Consider the following 22,314-nt stretch of genomic DNA (forward strand, 5'->3'; position numbering starts at 1 on the left):
GAAACAGAAACAGCGCCACGCACACCGATCGTCGGATCGAAAAGCTTTCGGGGTCTTACGGGATCCATGGGTATCAAGTTGCCCCGTATAAAAGGCAAGTTTACCGGTTGCACGGTTCAGAACGGCTTTCGAGCGCGTAAGTGCAACACCTTTGATGTGCGATCTCTGATTTTTGGATATTACCACCCAGCAGTAGCAGTAGCAGCAGCACCAGCGGCAGCAGCAACAATTTTGACCTTTTTGTCAAAAAAAAAAAGCATAAACCTAAAATAATTATTACTACATCTATATATATATATTCGAGAAATATCGAGAAACGCAAGAAAAGTGTATGTGTGTGTGCGATAACTACGATCCTGGCGAAAAAGGATCTATGAAAACTATGTGACAATAAGAACAGTGACCCGGATTACTTACCTCGGATTATCGAATCGAAATGGATTACAATTACCGATCTTACCTTAGGAACTACTTCAGTTACTTAACCTAACCTATAGGTGCAAATTTCCAATCAGAAGATAGTTTCGTGAAAGGCATGCAACTCTGTCTTCAGCTTCTTGTGTAACAGATCCCAGAAAAATATCTCACAAAGAGATATAAAGTGAAGTAACAAGGATTTGAATTAAATACCTTTAAGAAACCAAACTAGTTTAGTCATCCTTTATCTTTTAATGATAAAAAATAGCCGTCCTTCAAAATATCATATGTCGGTTATTTTCAAAATTCGAATCTTATAGATCAGTCAAATGTCAGAGAGAGACAGCCAGCTGTTACTTCATCAAAAGTGAAAATTTGTTTTTCCTTGTGTCTTCGAAATGCTGTAATAGCAATTTCGAATTAATGGCCAAATGATTTCATACACAAATACCTTTGTGGCCGAGACATATGCGTGGCATGCTATTAAATAGAAAATAGAATTAGACTATTCGAATTCGTTGTCGACTCATATACATTGGCGAAAATATTTCGAATATGTTTTAAAAATAACCAAAGACATTAGAAAGAGATCGCCAATACATATACTTTATATCTATGTGTGCCATGCGGTAGCATGAGCCGAAAGCTCTCGAATCTACCAAATACATATACAGTTTCGAAATAATTTCGAGAATTTTAAAAATAACGCATTCGTTGAAAGTTCGCGTCGAATCGAATCGAATCAGATTGTCGATAGGCGATTTCGTGTGGATTGTCGAAAATCGTTGGCCATCCGAGGTTAACTGAAAGGAATCATTGCGATCTTGTAAATCGGTCGTACTAGAACACGCCTCTTTATCGGGTTAGCGGTTTAATTAATCCGAACTTGCGTTCCGAAATCTGAAACGGTAATAGAACTTTTCCTGGTCCTGGTAGAGTGAGTGAGTTGTGGTGACAGTTAAAGATCCAAGAAAAATAAAAGAAAATAGATATTTAGTAGAAAACACTTTGCGGTTCAATAACCGGTTCGATTTTATTTACAAAAAAAAACCTGGAGAAAAGTACGCCGAAAATTTGATTGAAAATCGGACGTTACGTAACAAATACCAACGCCCCGCAAATTCGTACATATATAGCAAGCTGCCCACATATATATATACGTGATATATACGTAGAAATCCGTATCGGATCCGTGATCTATATTTAGGCGACAACCCACACAATTCACTTGTTGTCTGTTTATAAGAAAAACAACAACCAAAGACCGACAAGGCCTAATTAACTTTGAGGTGTGAGATAAAATCGAAGCATTTGAATAGGCACACATACATAAATATCCGGTTACGCTAACGGGAATTTCGAAAACGCGAAACGGGAAAAATGCTCATATTTGGAAATCGAAATAAAATTTCGAAATCTTTTCCACACATACACACACACACGTAGAACTTTTGTTGTGTCTGCTGTTGCTGCTGCTGTCAAAATGGGTCAAAAGCATAAAAAACCAAAATATCAGACTTCGAAAAAAAAACTGAACCATATAATAATTCTGATTTTGTTTTGTTTATCTTTACAGGGAAGTTTTGGGCTCACGACGCGATTAACTAAGAAATTTTAAAAAGTCCCAATAATATTATTTCACGAGTTTTTAAGTTTCTAAACGAAATTTAATCAAGATGCCGAAGCCAATCCCAAATCAGGAGGATGAGGATCCCACCCCCTACTTGTTCGTGTCTTTGGAGCAGAGGCGTATCGATCAATCGAAACCCTATGACTCCAAGAAGTCGTGCTGGATTCCCGACGAGAAGGAGGGTTATCTCCTTGGTGAGATCAAGGCCACCAAGGGCGATATCGTCTCCGTCGGTCTGCAGGGTGGAGAGGTAATAACATCGTCTATGGGAAGAGACATCATCAAAAAACGCATCATCAAAACCGGTTATTGGAGTAAATTTCCTAAGGGCCTTTCCAAAGAGTTCGCCACTTGTTATCCCTGGACAAATTCTTTTTGGTACTAAAAAAAGGGTTTATCGATGGGTAGTAATGGGCGGGGACTTGGAAACCACCAGAGAAACTTCAATGACCTCTAACGTAGCTAAAAAAAAATGAAAAGAAACTATAGATTTCACCTATCATATACGATTAGGTACGAGATATTAAATCCGAGAAGGTGGAAAAAGTGAATCCACCAAAATTCGAAAAAATCGAAGATATGGCCGACATGACCGTGCTTAACACTCCTTGTGTGTTGCACAATCTGCGTCAGCGTTACTATGCTAAGCTCATCTACGTAAGTGTTGTACTGCCAGAAACTCACTAATATATGGGTATCTCTTCTTCTCTCTCTCAATCTCAAAAAAACGAACTGCTAACCCCAACGTCTAACCAACAAAAATTGTACAAAAACTAAACATAACCAATCGAACTGAATCCGACGAATCGAACGAATATGACAATCGAAAACGATATAGACACGAGACTTAAAGAAAGATCTGCTCCAGCAAGTGAACCCTCCGAAATACGAAAAAGCCGAGGATATGTCCAACTTGACATACCTTAACGATGCCTCTGTGCTCCATAACTTGAGACAGAGATACTACAACAAGCTGATCTACGTAAGTAATTGCCAAACCAGGGTGGCACACAAATATGCGTTCTATGTTTTTACCCAGCCGCTTACCCACACTCACATTTAGAAAAAAAAACATCCCCAAATTCTTTAAACCTTTATTAGAGCTCTACAGCAACTAGTCTCTAATCAAAGCCTGAAAATACCTAATGCAATCTAGTAGACTGCTAACCTTATCATTGGCTACCTTTTCAAAATTACCACACTCATAAAAATCATTTTAAATAGCCCTACAAAATCCTAACCCTAGCTAAATCCTCATTTCCTGTGACGTACGCACTAACAAAGCTGTTATTAAACATCTATCTTGGCCGTCCAGTCGGATGAACCGTACAACTGGAAACTAAACGGTTCTACACACAGCACTACACACACCACACAATCAAAGCCACAAGAATTGGTTCTCAACATACAAAGAAAGCCGAGCTGAAAAACTCCCCAAAAAAAGATCATCAATCACATTACCCCAATCAAAACAGAAAAACTTTAAACAAGTATCCTGCAAAACATCGTAGTTAGTCCTTACTTATAACAAAAACCGAACACCAAAAAACTGGTAGACCAAAAGACAACCGAAACTGTTACTAAAAGTTGTATTTTTAAGAAAAACTGTTCTTAACTTTTCCTCTGTCTATGGAGGGATTATGAGCTCTTCAAAAAAAACTTAAAACTTAAGATGCTCTAAATCCACCTACTCCAAAAACTAACTTTCTAAAAAAGCTAACAAAGATGAATGTCAGAAGAATTCTTCGCCCGTATTAACCATTGAATTCTCTCCAATCTCCAATCTCCGAAAAACAGACCTACTCCGGTCTTTTCTGCGTTGCCATCAACCCTTACAAGCGCTACCCCGTGTATACCAACCGTTGCGCTAAGATGTACCGTGGCAAGCGCCGTAATGAGGTGCCCCCCCATATTTTCGCCATCTCTGACGGTGCCTACGTCGACATGTTGACCAACCACGTGAATCAATCTATGTTGATCACCGGTGAGTCTGGTGCCGGAAAGACTGAGAACACCAAGAAGGTCATTGCGTACTTCGCCACCGTCGGTGCCTCCAAGAAGACCGAGGAAGCCGCCAAGAGCAAGGGCTCCCTGGAAGATCAGGTTGTGCAGACCAACCCTGTGCTTGAGGCTTTCGGTAACGCCAAGACCGTGCGTAACGATAACTCTTCTCGTTTCGTAAGTACCACTTAAACCATATTGAAACCATATAGAATATCTTAATAAAATATGTTTCCTTTAATAACCCAGGGTAAATTCATCCGTATCCACTTCGGCCCCACTGGTAAACTGGCTGGTGCTGATATTGAGACCTGTAAGTTATTACTTTCCCTTGGAGAACCATTATGACTCAGGATCTAACATGATTCTCTTATCTTTACAGATCTGCTGGAGAAGGCCCGTGTCATCTCCCAGCAGTCCCTGGAGCGTTCCTACCACATCTTCTACCAGATCATGTCTGGCTCCGTTGCCGGTGTTAAAGGTATACAATCGTCTCACTCACTCATCCAGACATCCCTCATCCAGAGAATCATCGAACTTTTTATAGTTCTTTTTAAATCTCTTCTAGTTGTTGTTTAGGTTCAATACACACACACAAACGAACACCAAACACAACATACACACCCACACACACACACACCAATACAATTGATACCATAGATTAATCAATGTACTTTCTATATACACATTATCTGTCTAGACATTTGTCTGTTGACCGATAACATCTACGATTACCACATTGTCTCCCAGGGCAAGGTCACTGTAGCCAGTATCGATGATGCTGAGGAGTTCTCCCTCACCGATGTAATTGCCCTATCCTTATATCAATCTAAATTTCGTTTTTATATTGTTGATATTGACACTTAGATACTTATTACTTATTTGGCTAAACTACTACTATCGAAATATCGTAATCTATTTTAGAGCAATTTATAGCTAGTTGGTTAACTATATTATTGCGTACCGCTATCGTATCGTAAATGGATTAGGCCAAACCCCTTTTCCGCTTAGCTGTAGCCCCAATACTATGCCAAGAAACATCCCGAGGATCGGATAATTGGAGTTCATAGTAGAAAGCTTTCACTTAGACCCCCGCCCCCTGTCCCGTCCACAACCACAAAGGTCCTAACACATTTCATATCAATCTAACCCTTCAGAACCCTTTAATAAGATCATTATTGAACATATTTTTGTTTCTACCTCTTCCACATACCTTCCACCAAATACCAACAACACACAACCACACCTTTCATAACTATCGTACAATGTTGTTCGCATATATATCGAATATATATCTATAAAGAATACTGCCTGCTTTCGAACAACATTTACGATTATCGCATTGTCTCGCAAGGCAAAACCACCATACCAAGCGTCAACGATGGCGAGGAATGGGTCGCCGTGGATGTAAGGCCATACAGAACATGGTTACTTGTCTGCATTATCGTACTACCCACGAAAACATAACCCCCCCCCCCAACAATCCATAACTCCTAACTTCCTTAAGTGTTGTGACCTCAATGTTGTTCAATCTAAATTCAATTGTACATATATATATGTACGTATCTCCGTGTCCTAAACTCCGTGTCCTGGTCTTATTCAAAATTGATAATGCCTATCAAGCTAGCCAAAGCCCAAAGCATAACATAACTCTAAACCTAATATAGAACCTAACCAACTTAATCCGAGTAATACTTTTAGTAGATAGGTAGGGTGTAGGAACTTACCATTACACATCCGTTTATTTCGTTTTAAATGCTATATGATCGAGTCTTTTTGTTCGCGTAAATTAGAGATGGTATTTCTGGGCCAACATATTGGCGATTATCCAGGCATTTGCCAGGGCAAAACGCGGATACCCGGTGTCAACGATGGGGAAGAATTTGAGTTAACTGACGTAAGTTGTGGTGCAGGTCCAGTGTTTCCCAACCAAAACCCAACTCCAACTCGGAACTTTTGTAAAAAGATATTTTCTCTATCAGTGTTACGTATTACCTTTTTTTTCTCTTTATCAATTCCACTGATGATGTTTGACAATGATCCGAGCACGATCTTATCGATCTTTCGCTCTATGTAGTGACGGCTATGATCTCTGTGTACATATGGTTAACTTTCAAATGTTATTCCGGAATTATCTTGAGTTACTGCGCTCTCTATCTCTCTTTCTCTGTATTTCTTCTACCAGTTTATTTCCCACGTAGTCTTGCACCACAATCCAAAATTCCGCTTGTACCATACACAAAAGCCACTAAATAGTCCCAAAAACCCATTAGCTGGGAGCAGGAATGAGTATCTCTGTTGACCAAATGCCGAATCTATACAGTTGATTTATTTTCGACTTCTCGCTTGACACCGGGTTGTATTTGAATGCCATTGAGAGAGATGAATGCCTGCTCCTGGCTGGGAATGAATGCACAAGGATAATGCCCAAATCGAAGATATACAAACACACCACAAAACACTCCAAAAACACACACACAGCATAAAGCATAAAGCACATGTGCATTAAATATGTGATACCCTAGGCTTAGAGCATAAGTTCTGTTCTTCTTGCTAAACCAAAGAAAAACCTCTCTTCCGACTATGTGTATGTAGACATGTGCTTCCTCTCCGATAACATTTACGACTACTTTAACGTGTCCCAGGGTAAAGTCACTGTACCCAACATGGATGACGGTGAGGAGTTCCAGCTTGCAGATGTAAGTGGTCGCCAAACCAAACACACACACAAGAACCTATACACCTCACCTACGCACACACACACACACACTCGCAGACATATAGACACTTCCCGCAAATTATATGCATCCGATATCGGTAACGTCTGAACGACAAGGAACCCACGAACCGATGAGCTATACCAACCACACCAAAACCAAAACAGATATATTTTGTGTGTTCTGTGATTATCCATTCTTTCTACATGTTTTTTTTTCTTAAATGTTACCCAAGTTTCGGTTCCTAAAATTGAGCACATAGAGAGTAAGAATGATGGAATGGCGAATGTCGCAACCCCTGCCCGAAAAAAAAGCATCCTAGGGATCGGTCTCTAAGCCGATGCTCTGTCAATTTTTTTATCTGTACCTGTACCTAATACGAATGGCCCGACAAGAACGATTGGAATGAACTGCATCATGTTATCCTAAGAAATTCTTAGTTTTAGATAAAAAAGTGTGTGTGAATATTCCCTGAATTGTACCTGGCAAGGACACTATGTACAAATTCAATTTGAATCCTTTATGTCTATGATAACTTTTGTGTATGACGGCAACAGACTGACTCGAGAGCCGTCTTTACCAAAACTGGTTGAAAGTTAAGCACGTAAACCTCCTACGATATCAAAAAGAAAGTTCCTATTTTTTCATGTGTCTTGTTAGTGTTTAAGCAACCCGGCAAATCACGTGTTTCCCAATGATTCCGGAATACTTAAGCCACCACCCTGGAAAACCTAGCTATAAAAAAAGATCTGTAGGATTACTAACCATAACGCTGCTCGTAAGAACTTTTGGTAACTTGTAGTAAAATTGTTCAAGCATGTCAAGCATGATTTACTAGACGTAAGCTACACTCAACCACAAAAAAAATGCTCAAAAACAAACCCAAATAACGCCAATAAAAGCCAATTAACCCAAAAGATGATGATATACGAAGTTTCCCATACTAAAGTGCCACATTTCTTTCCCACCCCCAACAAACTTTTCGACCTATAGCAAGCCTTCGACATCTTGGGCTTCACCAAGGAGGAGAAGGAGAATGTGTACAGGATCACCGCCGCTGTCATGCACATGGGTGGCATGAAGTTCAAGCAACGTGGTCGCGAGGAGCAGGCTGAGCAGGACGGTGAGGAGGAGGGTGGCCGTGTGTCCAAGCTGTTCGGTTGCGATACCGCCGAGCTCTACAAGAACTTGCTGAAGCCCCGCATCAAGGTCGGCAACGAGTTCGTCACCCAGGGCCGTAACGTCCAGCAGGTCACCAACTCGATCGGTGCCCTTTGCAAGGGTGTGTTCGATCGTCTGTTCAAGTGGCTGGTGAAGAAGTGTAACGAGACTCTGGATACCCAGCAGAAGCGTCAGCACTTCATTGGTGTACTGGATATTGCTGGTTTTGAGATCTTCGACGTGAGTATCGGACGGATCGGGGGACTTGGTCGGTCTTTAATCTTCTCAAGGGGATACTTGGTATTCACCTTGTGGGATTCTAGTCTGCCCTAGCTGATGATGATCTAGCTCAAGTCATCCTAATGATTGAGCTTATATCATCTGCAGCTGACCTGCTAACACGTCTTTTAAAAGTTTAGCTAGGGACTCAGATTCAGAATCACAATCAGAATCACTCGGGGGAACTGCATAGGTGCAACCTATCTTCGCACTTAAACGCCCACAAAAACCACACAAAGAAACACCTTAGCACTATCCGTAGATACCTTAAATGATCACCATATTTTACCATGTAAATATTCTTAAATAACTCCAATGTAGTACAACGGCTTCGAGCAATTGTGTATTAACTTCACCAATGAGAAACTGCAACAGTTCTTTAACCATATCATGTTCGTCATGGAGCAAGAGGAATACAAGAAGGAGGGTATTAACTGGGACTTTATCGATTTCGGTATGGACTTGCTGGCCTGTATCGATCTGATTGAAAAGGTGCTTAATAGTTTCAACTCAATCCATGTTTATATCTTTGATTTATGTACCTTATTTTGTGTGTTCTTGAAAAAAACGCACCGAAGTATTTTCTGTTTGTTATGTCATGTTATAGCACTTTCAATCGATCTTTTAGATATGAACCTAGTCTGCGGATGGGTATCCGCCAGAGTGATCTCAGGTAAACTGTAATCTGTAAAATGAGTGTGTTCTGAATGTCAGGGAATCTTGTCGGCATGCCCCACCCAAGCACTGGTTTTTTATGTGTTGAATATGTACTCATCCCATCAATCCACGCCATTTCCCCAAAAAAAAAAAACTATATCTAGTACAACGGTTTCGAGCAACTGTGTATTAACTTCACCAACGAGAAGTTGCAACAATTCTTCAACCATCACATGTTCGTTTTGGAGCAAGAAGAATACAAGAGGGAAGGCATTGACTGGGCCTTCATCGATTTCGGTATGGACTTGTTGGCCTGTATCGATCTGATTGAAAAGGTTCGTCTCCTCGCAACCAACCCTCCAAAACTATCCGCCTTCGCTCGTTTTTCTATCTCATACATATAAATAAGTTTATGTATAAATTTATTGGCACCCTCGATGGCAAATCATCTAAAACTGATGATCCCAGAAGGGGCTAGCCTATATATATATATTTATTGTTACAGTCACGCGGAGAAGTGCGCCCACAAGCGTTTTCTAGCTCCATATATATACATACTATAAGCACCCACACCCACACCCATGTCACTTTTTATGCAGAATGAAGTACCCCCAGAAAGAGTTCGAGGGAAAACAGAAAGTAACTAACCCAACGAAAATCGAACATTGAAAACAACATCCAAATTAACACCGCTTTATTATTACGTTACATATTGTTCCGTTCCACCATCTAGTACAACGGTTTCGAACAATTGTGCATCAATTTCACTAACGAAAAACTGCAACAATTCTTCAATCATCACATGTTCGTTTTGGAACAAGAAGAATACCAACGCGAAGGAATCGAATGGACCTTCATTGATTTCGGCATGGATCTGCAAATGTGTATTGATCTGATCGAAAAGGTACAGACACGGCCATAACTATCTATCAGAGCAGATAGCCCAAGCTGACCATAAAACAATAATACACACTTGCGATTGAAGTGCACATCTAATCAGTAATGCAATCTAATCGATATTAATTTTCATTAACTTAGTTATAAGATCGCCTAAAGCTAAACAAGCACCAACAGTTAATGCATATGCAACTTTACGACTCACCACTAAAATTGTAAGGGGTAAGTTCTATGTACTAATGTGTTCTGTAAGTCGTATATTAGTCGAGCGTTATGCCGCTTATAAGTATTGTCTTTTAAAAAATTGAGAACTACTTTAGTTTAATTGCGTGCTTTTACTAGAACAACAAATTTCAGAAGCCCCAGAGAATCAACGGCAGAAGACTAACTTTGCATTGGTTTTTCTCACTCTCTAGCCCATGGGTATCCTGTCCATCCTGGAGGAAGAGTCTATGTTCCCCAAGGCCACCGATCAGACCTTCTCGGAGAAGCTGACCAACACCCATTTGGGCAAGTCGGCTCCATTCCAGAAGCCCAAGCCTCCAAAGCCCGGTCAGCAGGCTGCCCACTTCGCCATTGGCCATTATGCCGGTTGTGTGTCCTACAACATCACCGGTTGGTTGGAGAAGAACAAGGATCCCCTGAACGACACCGTTGTCGACCAGTTCAAGAAGTCGCAGAACAAGCTGCTGATCGAGATCTTCGCCGATCACGCCGGCCAGTCGGGTGGCGGTGAGCAGGCCAAGGGAGGTCGTGGCAAGAAGGGCGGTGGCTTCGCTACCGTCTCGTCGGCCTACAAGGAGCAGTTGAACAGCTTGATGACCACCCTGCGTTCGACCCAGCCTCACTTCGTCCGTTGCATCATTCCCAACGAGATGAAGCAGCCTGGCATGGTTGATGCCCATTTGGTTATGCACCAGCTGACCTGTAACGGTGTGCTTGAAGGTATCCGTATTTGCCGTAAGGGCTTCCCCAACAGGATGGTGTACCCCGACTTCAAGATGCGGTACGTATGGGTTACGGGGGGTCTTAGGTCTTTAGTTTTTGAATATCGAACTATAAACTTAAATCTTTAATCATAGTTAATACACTAGAGCACTTAGACTTAGCATTTTGAATTCAGTTCAGCACTTTTGGTATCTTGCACATACACCAGTTAGCTAGCACCTAGGTGTAAGCAATTAATTATCGATCGATTATTAACTTGTCAATTGTAATACTCAACTATAGTTACATGATTCTGGCACCTGCCATCATGGCGGCCGAAAAGGTGGCCAAGAATGCTGCCGCAAAGTGCTTGGAAGCCGTCGGACTGGATCCCGATATGTACCGCATTGGTCACACCAAGGCACGCTTTCCTTATTTTATATTCACCTTTCGTTTTGCAAGCGAATGTCCTCACTCCAACTGTATGACTAGTGTATCTTTCAATTTGAATCCCCACTTGTTTCTCCTCGTTGTATGTACCATATGTACCATGTATTAGCAAATCAATTCCAGTTCCAGTTCCAGTGCTGTGTTAGGTGTATCTCCGTCTTAAGTCTCACTGTGTGTATCACGATTTGTTCTGAGTATGGAATCAAAAACGAACTTTACATCCTGACAGGTACCAGATTCTGAACCCTCGTGGCATTAAGGACCTTGATTGTCCCAAGAAAGCCTCCAAGGTTCTGATCGAGTCCACCGAGCTGAACGAGGACCTTTACCGTCTGGGTCACACCAAGGCATGAAAAGATCTTTATTTTATCTAAGCTTAATCTGGCAAAGCAACTTCAAAATTGTGTAAAAACGGACACTTATGAGTGGATGGCTCAATAGTATTTTTATGTAGTCAATAATATTTGATACGGTGCTCGAGAAAACCTCAACGAGAGAGCTACCCAATATGAAAATTCACAACATACTTTACACTTCACACACCTGACAAGACATTGTTGGCGAGTCACAACTGTACCGAGTGGGTACGATGGTATAAATATTTCCATATTGCAGCTATCAAATCCTGAACCCAGGTGGCATTGTTGGCGTCGAAGATCCCAAAAAGTGTGGATCCCTCATTTTGGAATCCACAACCTTGGATCCCGATATGTACCGCATTGGACACACCAAGGCAGATAACCGTTCCAATCCGTTTAGAAGTTTCATGCATTTTGAACTTATTTCTTTCTTTCTGCTCCACCCCCTCAATTAGTAGTTTTGAAATATTTCCCCTTCACACTCGACGAATACCACACAGCTCGTATTCGAATCCAATAAACTTGTCTGAACTTCACTCGTATATCAAACGCCAGTCAGAGGCAATACGAGCCCAAAGCATCCACAAAGAAATACAAAATACAAAAACAGAATTCAAAAGATTTCAGGCGCCCTTTAGGTAAACAGCAACATAACCCTACTAAGGGCGCTCAGTTCAAATTCAGCACTTCTCTCCTTATTCCCGGAAATGATATGATATGAAATCCCACTCCAACATGCACACACACACACACAAACATGTAGACACGAACACCAAAACACTCGAATAATCCCAAGCATGGGTTCGAAAGTATTATCGTACAAGTTCCTTTTTGAGTCTTTATTGTTAAGAGTTCAGATCAACTGTAACTAACTCTAGACCTTAAGCTAGACGTACTAAACCATAATTAGATACTTGAAATACTGTAGTATCATTTAATGTTGATTATCATCATATATATGTGAACATATAGCTACCAAATCCTGAACCCCAAGGGCATTAAGGGCCTCGACTGTCCCAAGAAATGCACGAAAATTTTGATCGAGTCCACCGAACTGAACGATGATCAGTACCGTTTGGGTAACACAAAGGCACGCACAACCAATCATATTTTCTATCCTTGAAATACTTCAAAAACTCCTTTTGTCTATGGCTCCGAAACTGATGTCCAGACTCTCATTTACACTTTGCACTTTGAAAACAGAAAACACTCATGGAGTCGTACCTAGTCGAGATCCAAACTAAGCAAAAAGCTTAGAGTCTTGAGCCGGGAACACTCTGTTCGCATGTCTTTTTTCTCTATCTCTCTATAAGTTGGCCTGCGATTAGAAGGACTTACCTTACATACTTCAAACCACATCCTTACCAAAATCCAAGCCACAAAATAAAAACCTTTGCAAAAAGGAATCCACAATCCACCCCACCCAAAATTCCTACTATTGGTGTACACCTTTTATATTAGTAGTAACATACCTAGACGTAACTCTACTACTCCCTAGACAGTAGTTAATTAATCTAACCCCCACCAAAAACCAATACAAATTTAGTTAGAACGTATGCAATCTTATACTAACCAAACCGTTTGAAACAAATTAATACAATACCTTCAAACTACAAAACCCCCATACAGCTACAAGATCATGTGCCCCAAGCAATTGAAGGGCGTTGATAAAGACAAAAAGGCCACTGAAATAATCATTAAGTTTATTGATTTGCCCGAAGATCAGTACCGTTTGGGTAACACAAAGGTATATGACCGACAATATATCTTAAACATTCATTCACAAAACTATATAATCCGCACTTCTTCTTTCTCACACAACATCTTCTGCACACTTTCGAGGATACATTTTCCAGATCTGCTTTTCCTAAACCAATCATGACAACCCTTCCAGCTGATAGAACACAGCTTTTGTCATAGATTGGGTTGGGGATAGTTTGGGTCTGGAGACTTTATCTTGTCTATCTTAGTCTCATCTGAGTGTTATCATCTGCCTGTACTTAAATCCCATTTGCATCCCTATACTGACACCATCTTTTTATGTTATTGTTCTTGATCTGTGATTGTATGTACCTTTCTGTGTTATTGTTTGTACCATCCAACCTCTATCTATCCCAGTTCAACCTGTCCAAAAGTGTTTTTGAAGAACCGCTTAAGCGAAGCAAAAAAAAAAAAAAGAATGAACCTCTACCGTCTGAATGGGTTTCCCCCAGAAGCTCCCAGAATGTGTTGGTTCCGCTTAGTGCACGCGCTCTTCAGTTGACGGAACCAACAGAAATCTAACCTATATTTTCTTTTCCCCACCCCAAAAACCACCTCCAAACACAAAAAAAACAGGTGTTCTTCCGCGCCGGTGTCCTGGGTCAGATGGAGGAGTTCCGTGATGAGCGTCTGGGCAAGATCATGTCCTGGATGCAGGCCTGGGCCCGTGGTTACCTGTCCCGTAAGGGCTTCAAGAAGCTCCAGGAACAGCGCGTCGCCCTCAAGGTTGTCCAGCGCAATCTGCGCAAGTACCTGCAGCTCCGTACCTGGCCCTGGTACAAACTGTGGCAGAAGGTCAAGCCCCTCCTCAACGTCAGCCGTATCGAGGATGAGATTGCCGTGAGTATTGTCTCGGGCATTTATGGCTTTGGTTTTGGTTCGACGACGGTGAACTTGGACAGGACCAGTTGCCGGTGACAATCATCCAATGGACGCAATGTAGCCCTGGGGTGTCCATTCCATTTGATCATTGTCTGGGGTAATTGGATGAGTCAAAGCAGCTGCATCCCCAACTCAATCTTATTTTAGCCAATACCCATAAACATTGTTTCGATGCGAAATTCTTGCGCTTAATTAAGCACACATCTTAATACCTGCAGCATGGGCTGCATACCCATTCGAACATCCCCCCCCCCCAACCTATTCGAATAACCCAAGAGCCACCCACCCACTGGCAGCTGCTCGAACATATCGATACGATCTGATTCCAATCGCCGGGCTAGCCAAAAATAGATGCTGTCATAATCTCCTCGCACTTTCGGGCCAAATGTGGCCTCTGTTTTCGCTGGAATCCAACAACTCTCTTCACCTCTCACATTCCCAAGTGTACATGGTACACACAATGTACCTACTTACAAATAGTTTTTGCAAAAATTATGACTGGTTCTATTCTTGGCCCTGCCACATAGCTGGGAATTTGGTTTTTTTAAGAGCCACAATTAGTTTGCCAATTAGCTTGCTAATTAAATAATAAAAAATGCCCCATGAAGATGCCCACGTATAGTTCCGATACCCGATGAGTAATTTAACATGCATATACCAATACGCACAGGGATCTATATATAAGTAGAATACTTAAGATGGTACACCTGCTGGTAGCGCCGCACAAGTGCGACTTGATAGGCCCCATACCAGAGCAGTATAGCCCCATACCATACCATACCAAAGCGATTCGTGAATTATGATGGCTATACCTCCTAGCCAAGGCGATTACACACATGCCAAGTGGCATGGGCATGGGCATGGCAGCAGCTGCCATATATCGCTGCTCTGCTCTGCTCTGGTGCCATTCAGTTCAGTTCTGCTCGCATCGGGGCGTTTTTGCTAATTTTATAGCCAAAGTGGCCCAGTGCATTTGCAGCAGCCATTCCAGTTGTATTTGACCAGTCGCCGTCGCGGTAACGGGTACCACACACAAAAAAATCGAACCCCCAACGAAGAACCAAACGAACTGAGAGGAGATCACCCTAGCTAGCTAGCTAAACTAGGGCAAATAGGAGTTATTAAAAGTGACTAGCCCTTTAAGAAAGAGCTTAAGAAAAGTGATTTAGCGCCATGGCGGATGAAAAGAAAGCCAAGAAAACGAAAAAATCCACCGAAGCAACCACACCCAGTGCCACTGAGGAAGCAGCTCCAGCTGAGGCTGCCCCACCGGCAGAGGCTGCTCCGCCGGAGGCTGCTCCCCAGCCCGAGGCTGCCGCAGTCGAACCACCAAAAGCCCAGCCCCCAGCTGAGGAGATCAGCTCCTCGGGCACATCCTTTACTAACCCATCGAATGCCTCTAATGACTTGCAGCGTCTGGAGGAGAAGGCCAAGAAGGCTGAGGAACTGCATGCCGCTGAAGTGAAAGTCCGCAAGGAGCTGGAGGCCCTCAACGCCAAGCTGTTGGCTGAGAAGACCGCTCTGTTGGACTCCCTGTCCGGTGAGAAGGGTGCCCTGCAGGACTACCAGGAGCGCAACGCCAAGTTGACCGCCCAGAAGAACGACCTCGAGAACCAGCTGCGCGTAAGTATCCCATTAATATTGAACCATTAAAAACGGCCATTTATGCGATGGCATCAATCCAAGTGGAAGCAGCGAAATTGATCAGAGGCAATCGAGCATGAAAGTTGCTCGGCTATTTCTGGCCATTTGCGCTGTTCTGTGCTAAATTTAGGAGTGACCAATCACCTACGTACTCAGCCAATTAACATCAACCCCCTCCCCCTATCACAATTTCAATACTCAATAGGATATCCAAGAGCGCCTGACTCAGGAGGAGGATGCCCGCAACCAGCTGTTCCAGCAGAAGAAGAAGGCCGACCAGGAGATCTCTGGCCTGAAGAAGGACATCGAGGATCTGGAATTGAACGTCCAGAAGGCCGAGCAGGACAAGGCCACCAAGGATCACCAGATCCGCAACTTGAACGACGAGATCGCCCACCAGGATGAGCTCATCAACAAGTTGAACAAGGAGAAGAAGATGCAGGGCGAGACCAACCAGAAGACCGGTGAGGAACTGCAGGCTGCCGAGGACAAGATCAACCACTTGAACAAGGTTAAGGCCAAGCTCGAGCAGACCCTCGACGAGCTGGAGGATTCCCTCGAGCGTGAGAAGAAGGTGCGCGGCGATGTTGAGAAGTCCAAGCGCAAGGTTGAGGGTGACCTCAAGCTGACCCAGGAGGCTGTTGCCGATCTGGAGCGCAACAAGAAGGAGTTGGAGCAGACCATCCAGCGCAAGGACAAGGAGCTGTCCTCCATCACCGCCAAGCTCGAGGACGAGCAGGTCGTTGTGCTGAAGCACCAGCGCCAGATCAAGGAGCTGCAGGCCCGCATCGAGGAGCTGGAGGAAGAGGTCGAGGCTGAGCGCCAGGCCCGCGCCAAGGCTGAGAAGCAGCGCGCCGATCTGGCCCGCGAGCTGGAGGAGCTGGGCGAGCGTCTGGAGGAGGCTGGCGGTGCCACCTCTGCCCAGATCGAGCTCAACAAGAAGCGCGAGGCTGAGCTGAGCAAGCTGCGTCGCGATCTTGAGGAGGCCAACATCCAGCACGAGTCCACCCTGGCTAACCTGCGCAAGAAGCACAACGATGCCGTCGCCGAGATGGCCGAGCAGGTTGACCAGCTCAACAAGCTGAAGGCTAAGTGAGTACCTTTCGTTATTATTAGCCATTTAGCTAGCTTTTTCAGGTGCATCATCGAAACACAGAGGAGAATTTGAGTGTGATATACACTCCTTTTCGAAGATCTTGATTACCAAACCCCCATAGCTAATAGATATGTGATCTTTCTTTTACCCACTTTTGCTAATCCAGGGCCGAGCACGATCGCCAGACTTGCCACAACGAGCTGAATCAGACTCGTACCGCCTGCGATCAGTTGGGTCGCGACAAGGTAATATGTCGTGATAACTGGCGCCCGATCAGGGACGCCCAGCGATCCACACATATACAGAATTACACTGAACACGCATGTTCCAACCAAATAAAGCAATCACACAACTACGTACAAGTAAACTACGTCCGTGTGGCATCTCCTCTATATGACCATCTCTCTGTCTAATCAAAATGTTTAAAAAGGTTTCTCGAAAAGGGTTCAACGCAAGGATATTAGCAAATCGCTCGCTTCTCGCCTCTGTATCTGTCTTTCTATCCCCCCACAAAACATGAACTAACCCGTGAAATACGATCCTCTGTGTCTATCTATCTATCTATGTCTAAACCAGGGCTGAGAAGGAGAAGAACGAGTACTACGGCCAGTTGAACGATCTGCGCGCCGGTGTCGACCACATTACCAACGAGAAGGTATTACAATTGATCTATCTCACTATATATGCGTTAAATGCTCTCTCAACGCGATGCTGTAAATTAAAATGCTGAAATTTCTAGTTTTGCCACGTCTACATCTGTGTATAGTATCAACGTAGTTGCAATGCAACCACACCGAAAATCCCTAGAAAAAGAAAAAAAAAGAAAATTATGTATAAACTAAAACGACCCCCTTGAGTAACCTCCAAGCTTGATCTACTAAAATCCCAATGCCTTGTACAGCACTTGACACGAAACCAAAATGCCAACACACTCACAACCAATGAAGGAAACACCCAATACCTTTACGAAACTGATCAATCTATCCCAATTTCAAACCAAAACAGGCTGCCCAGGAGAAGATCGCCAAGCAGCTACAGCACACCCTCAACGAGGTGCAGTCGAAACTGGATGAGACCAACAGGACTCTGAACGACTTCGATGCCAGCAAGAAGAAGCTGTCCATTGAGAACTCCGACCTGCTCCGCCAGCTGGAGGAGGCCGAGTCCCAGGTGTCCCAGCTGTCCAAGATCAAGATCTCCCTGACCACCCAGTTGGAGGATACCAAGCGTTTGGCCGACGAGGAGTCGCGCGAGCGTGCCACCCTTTTGGGCAAGTTCCGCAACCTGGAGCACGACCTGGACAATCTGCGCGAGCAGGTTGAGGAGGAGGCTGAGGGCAAGGCCGATCTGCAGCGCCAGCTGAGCAAGGCCAACGCTGAGGCCCAGGTCTGGCGTAGCAAGTACGAGTCCGATGGCGTTGCCCGCTCCGAGGAGCTGGAGGAGGCCAAGAGGAAGCTGCAGGCCCGTCTCGCCGAGGCTGAGGAGACCATCGAGTCCCTCAACCAGAAGTGCATTGGCCTGGAGAAGACCAAGCAGCGTCTGTCCACCGAAGTGGAGGATCTCCAGCTGGAGGTCGACCGTGCCAACGCCATTGCCAACGCCGCCGAGAAGAAGCAGAAGGCCTTCGACAAGATCATCGGCGAGTGGAAGCTCAAGGTCGACGATCTGGCCGCCGAGCTGGATGCCTCCCAGAAGGAGTGCCGCAACTACTCCACGGAGTTGTTCCGTCTTAAGGGCGCCTACGAGGAGGGCCAGGAGCAGCTGGAGGCTGTGCGTCGTGAGAACAAGAACTTGGCTGATGAGGTCAAGGATCTGCTCGACCAGATCGGTGAGGGTGGCCGCAACATCCATGAGATCGAGAAGGCCCGCAAGCGCCTGGAGGCTGAGAAGGACGAGCTCCAGGCCGCCCTTGAGGAGGCTGAGGCTGCTCTTGAGCAGGAGGAGAACAAGGTGCTGCGCGCCCAGCTGGAGCTGTCCCAGGTCCGCCAGGAGATCGACCGCCGCATCCAGGAGAAGGAGGAGGAGTTCGAGAACACCCGCAAGAACCACCAGCGTGCCCTCGACTCCATGCAGGCTTCCCTCGAAGCCGAGGCTAAGGGCAAGGCTGAGGCCCTGCGCATGAAGAAGAAGCTGGAGGCTGACATCAACGAGCTTGAGATCGCTCTGGATCACGCCAACAAGGTAAGTTTACTGAAATACAAAAAATTAGCATTATTGTTTGCACTTTGAAAACTCTGAAATTTAAAAAGAGAGAAATAGTCAAAGCTCTCTAAAATAGAAAAAGAGAGCGAATTGCAAGATGGCGAACTCTCCAAAATAAAAAGAGAGCGAAAAGCAAGATAGCGTACTCTCCGAAATAAAAAAGAGCTAGAAAAGCAAAATGGCGAACTCTCCTAAATGCTAAATGAGAGCAAAAAGCATTATGGCGAACTCTCAGAAATAGAGCATGAGAGCCAAAACCAAGATGGCGAACTCTCCAAAATAGAAAATGAGAGCCAAAAGCAAAATGGCGAACTCTCCAAATCGGAATTTTAACAAATTAAATGTTTTTTCTTCCCATTTCTAGGCTAACGCCGAGGCCCAGAAGAACATCAAGCGTTACCAGCAGCAGCTGAAGGACATCCAGACTGCCCTCGAGGAGGAGCAGCGCGCCCGCGACGATGCCCGCGAACAGCTGGGTATCTCCGAGCGTCGTGCCAACGCCCTCCAGAACGAATTGGAGGAGTCCCGCACTCTGCTGGAGCAGGCCGACCGCGGCCGTCGCCAGGCCGAGCAGGAGCTGGCCGATGCCCACGAGCAGCTGAACGAGGTGTCCGCCCAGAACGCCTCCATCTCCGCTGCCAAGAGGAAGCTGGAGTCCGAGCTCCAGACCCTCCACTCCGACCTCGACGAGCTCCTCAACGAGGCCAAGAACTCCGAGGAGAAGGCCAAGAAGGCCATGGTCGATGCCGCCCGTTTGGCCGATGAGCTCCGCGCCGAGCAGGATCATGCCCAGACCCAGGAGAAATTGAGGAAGGCCCTCGAGCAGCAGATCAAGGAACTGCAGGTCCGTCTGGACGAGGCCGAGGCCAACGCCCTCAAGGGAGGCAAGAAGGCCATCCAGAAGCTGGAGCAGCGCGTCCGCGAGCTCGAGAACGAGCTTGATGGTGAGCAGAGGAGGCACGCCGATGCCCAGAAGAACCTGCGCAAGTCCGAGCGTCGCGTCAAGGAGCTGAGCTTCCAGTCCGAGGAGGACCGCAAGAACCACGAGCGCATGCAGGATCTGGTCGACAAGCTGCAACAGAAGATCAAGACATACAAGAGGCAGATCGAGGAGGCCGAGGAAATCGCCGCCCTCAACCTGGCCAAATTCCGCAAGGCTCAGCAGGAGCTGGAGGAGGCCGAGGAGCGTGCCGATCTGGCCGAGCAGGCCATCAGCAAATTCCGCGCCAAGGGACGTGCCGGTTCTGTCGGTCGTGGTGCCAGCCCAGCGGTAAGTTTCAGCTAGAACTCTAAACGCCCTTCATCATCATACCCCTAGCCCCTCTAGACCTTATGATTCCCTCTCTTGAGAAAAACAAAATATTAAATCCCCTTTGAGTTTCTCTCAATCGAAACACCTCTGAGCCCTCATTTGGCTGCAATAGCGCTCATTATCATTCACGTTCTCTCTAGATCAGATCAGTTTATGAATAATTTGTATATTCTTCCCTTTCATATTGCGCGCGTATGCTCTGCTTCTTCTCACGAATACAGATCTAAATCTGAGGCAACACCAAGTGAAAAAAAATCTATATAGCGATCCAATTATGGTTCATTTACGATAATGAGAGAACAAAAACCATGCAAAGAGAATTATAGCTTATAAGAATTATTATAAAATAAATACTAATAACAATAATATAGTTGCATCATACGACATTCGCTAGCAGAAAAAAATGTAAAAATTAGAAGCCACCCAAATCAGAAATCAATGGATCAAATTCATCGAATACCAACCAAGAATGCGTTCATTTTGACAGAAAACCAAACGAAAAGCAAAAAAAAAAAAAGAATTACAAATAAACAAGCAAGCAACCAACAGCAGCACCAGGCTAAATCAATCGAACTGCTTTCTCTACCACCATTTAAAAAAATCAATACTATTCTTCCACTATATTATTATAAACTGTATTTGTACATGTGTACTGCAGCCGACAGCGTCAAAGGGCCGCAAGAGCGCGCTGCTGGAGCAGTAGAAACTTTTCTGAAACATTTGTAAGTGGACGTGTTCGTGCACGTCTTGACCCGTTCTTGTTGTGTCGGAACTCTTCCCTCCCACTCCCTCACACACACGTCAGTCAGTCAACCGCAGCTCATCTCGTTGTCTCGCTCACTCGTTCGTTCGTTCTCGTTAGTCAAACTCATTCGTTACGTTTTGTCGTCTCGTTCTCGTACTCGTCAAGCGTTCTCGCTCCTCTCTCATACGACACTCGTTCCCCCAATAAGACATACTCTCTCTCGAAGAGCATCTACTTTAGCTCAATTCGTACCTGGTTATTGTTTTTTTCATCCCTGCACTCGCTAGCACTACGAAACGTGCTGAGAGAGTGCTAGGCGTTCTCGTTATCGTTCAATCCTTGTGCAGTCGATCCAACCTGGCGACTCGTCCCATTCCCCGGCATGTTTTAATATGGTATTTCTTCCTGAACTAATCCTTATTTAATTTTGTTTTACTTTCTTCTACAGCCCCGTGCGACGTCCGTTAGGCCACAATTCGACGGATTGGCCTTCCCACCAAGATTCGACCTTGCTCCTGAAAACGAATTCTAAATGCCATTTCATTTTTTAATTTATTTTAAATGATATTTCATAATGATTATGTTTATGATTTTAATTTAATTTCTTAATTTAAAAACAAAATAATAAAACTATAACAAAATATATATCGAAAACGACGGGAGGCAAACCACCAACACCAACGCCAAATGCACTTAGGCAAAAAATGAAATCAAATAACAACTATCGATCATGGAATCGATTACATACATAAGTGAACAGTAACAGGCTTTTGTGTAAGCGCGACATTTGCCATGGGGACACTGCTAGCTGGACCTGTATTTGTATTTGTATTTATATATTTTTATACAACTTTCGAAATGCATTCAACCAACTAACTATCAAAGAACCAAATCGATCCTCAACCGAACAACATGAGAAACAATCGATCGCGAAATGAGAGAGCCCCGTCAAAGTGAAGGCCCCGCGGCGGTGTCCGCCGGTAAATGTCGCCCGCTGTTCGAATATTTTGATCTATATGTATTCTCAATTACTTTTGTCATACAGACCAGACAAGACTTACGGACGACACAAGCTAAATGCACTGCGCTTATGTTTATGTTTAATTTTGACTCTATCAAGCAATGATAAAGAGATAAGATCATCACTCGACACTAAATGAAAAGTATACAAAAAAGG

General features: G+C 44.3%; 1 protein-coding gene across 34 annotated transcripts; it reads left to right on the plus strand.

The window, feature by feature from the left end:
- The first annotated feature begins 1,307 nt into the window (after nucleotides 1-1,307).
- Nucleotides 1,308-22,312, plus strand: LOC119546049 (myosin heavy chain, muscle). Of its 34 annotated transcripts, none has more exons than XM_037852108.1 (19): nucleotides 1,309-1,325; nucleotides 1,994-2,297; nucleotides 2,886-3,029; nucleotides 3,845-4,225; nucleotides 4,298-4,361; nucleotides 4,431-4,529; nucleotides 4,749-4,852; nucleotides 7,759-8,166; nucleotides 9,027-9,197; nucleotides 10,176-10,765; nucleotides 12,468-12,585; nucleotides 13,833-14,096; nucleotides 15,552-15,761; nucleotides 15,988-16,874; nucleotides 17,455-17,533; nucleotides 17,884-19,059; nucleotides 19,445-20,350; nucleotides 21,051-21,114; nucleotides 21,586-22,312. In XM_037852108.1, exons 2-18 carry the CDS (start codon nucleotides 2,094-2,096, stop codon nucleotides 21,093-21,095), a joined length of 5,850 nt encoding a protein of 1,949 aa, XP_037708036.1. In that variant the 5' UTR covers nucleotides 1,309-1,325; nucleotides 1,994-2,093; the 3' UTR covers nucleotides 21,096-21,114; nucleotides 21,586-22,312. The 34 variants fall into 34 exon arrangements, 33 of the variants coding, with proteins under 33 accessions (XP_037708033.1, XP_037708036.1, XP_037708037.1 ...); XM_037852109.1 differs by lacking the exon at nucleotides 12,468-12,585 and adding an exon at nucleotides 13,125-13,242; XM_037852107.1 differs by lacking the exons at nucleotides 4,749-4,852; nucleotides 12,468-12,585; nucleotides 17,455-17,533 and adding exons at nucleotides 6,644-6,747; nucleotides 11,752-11,869; nucleotides 17,045-17,123 and having other exon boundaries at nucleotides 1,310-1,325.
- The last annotated feature ends 2 nt before the right edge of the window (nucleotides 22,313-22,314 follow it).

The sequence above is a fragment of the Drosophila subpulchrella genome, chromosome 2L (assembly GCF_014743375.2).
Source record: "Drosophila subpulchrella strain 33 F10 #4 breed RU33 chromosome 2L, RU_Dsub_v1.1 Primary Assembly, whole genome shotgun sequence".
Taxonomy (NCBI): domain Eukaryota; kingdom Metazoa; phylum Arthropoda; class Insecta; order Diptera; family Drosophilidae; genus Drosophila; species Drosophila subpulchrella.

Bases quoted from the DNA above. Each gene is read 5' to 3' on its own strand.
- LOC119546049 (XM_037852105.1), top strand. From the start codon at position 2,094: ATGCCGAAGCCAATCCCAAATCAGGAGGATGAGGATCCCACCCCCTAC. The intron at 2,298-2,560 runs GTAATAACATCG...ATATACGATTAG, and splicing joins TCGGTCTGCAGGGTGGAGAG to GTACGAGATATTAAATCCGA. The intron at 4,226-4,297 runs GTAAGTACCACT...TTAATAACCCAG, and splicing joins ACGATAACTCTTCTCGTTTC to GGTAAATTCATCCGTATCCA.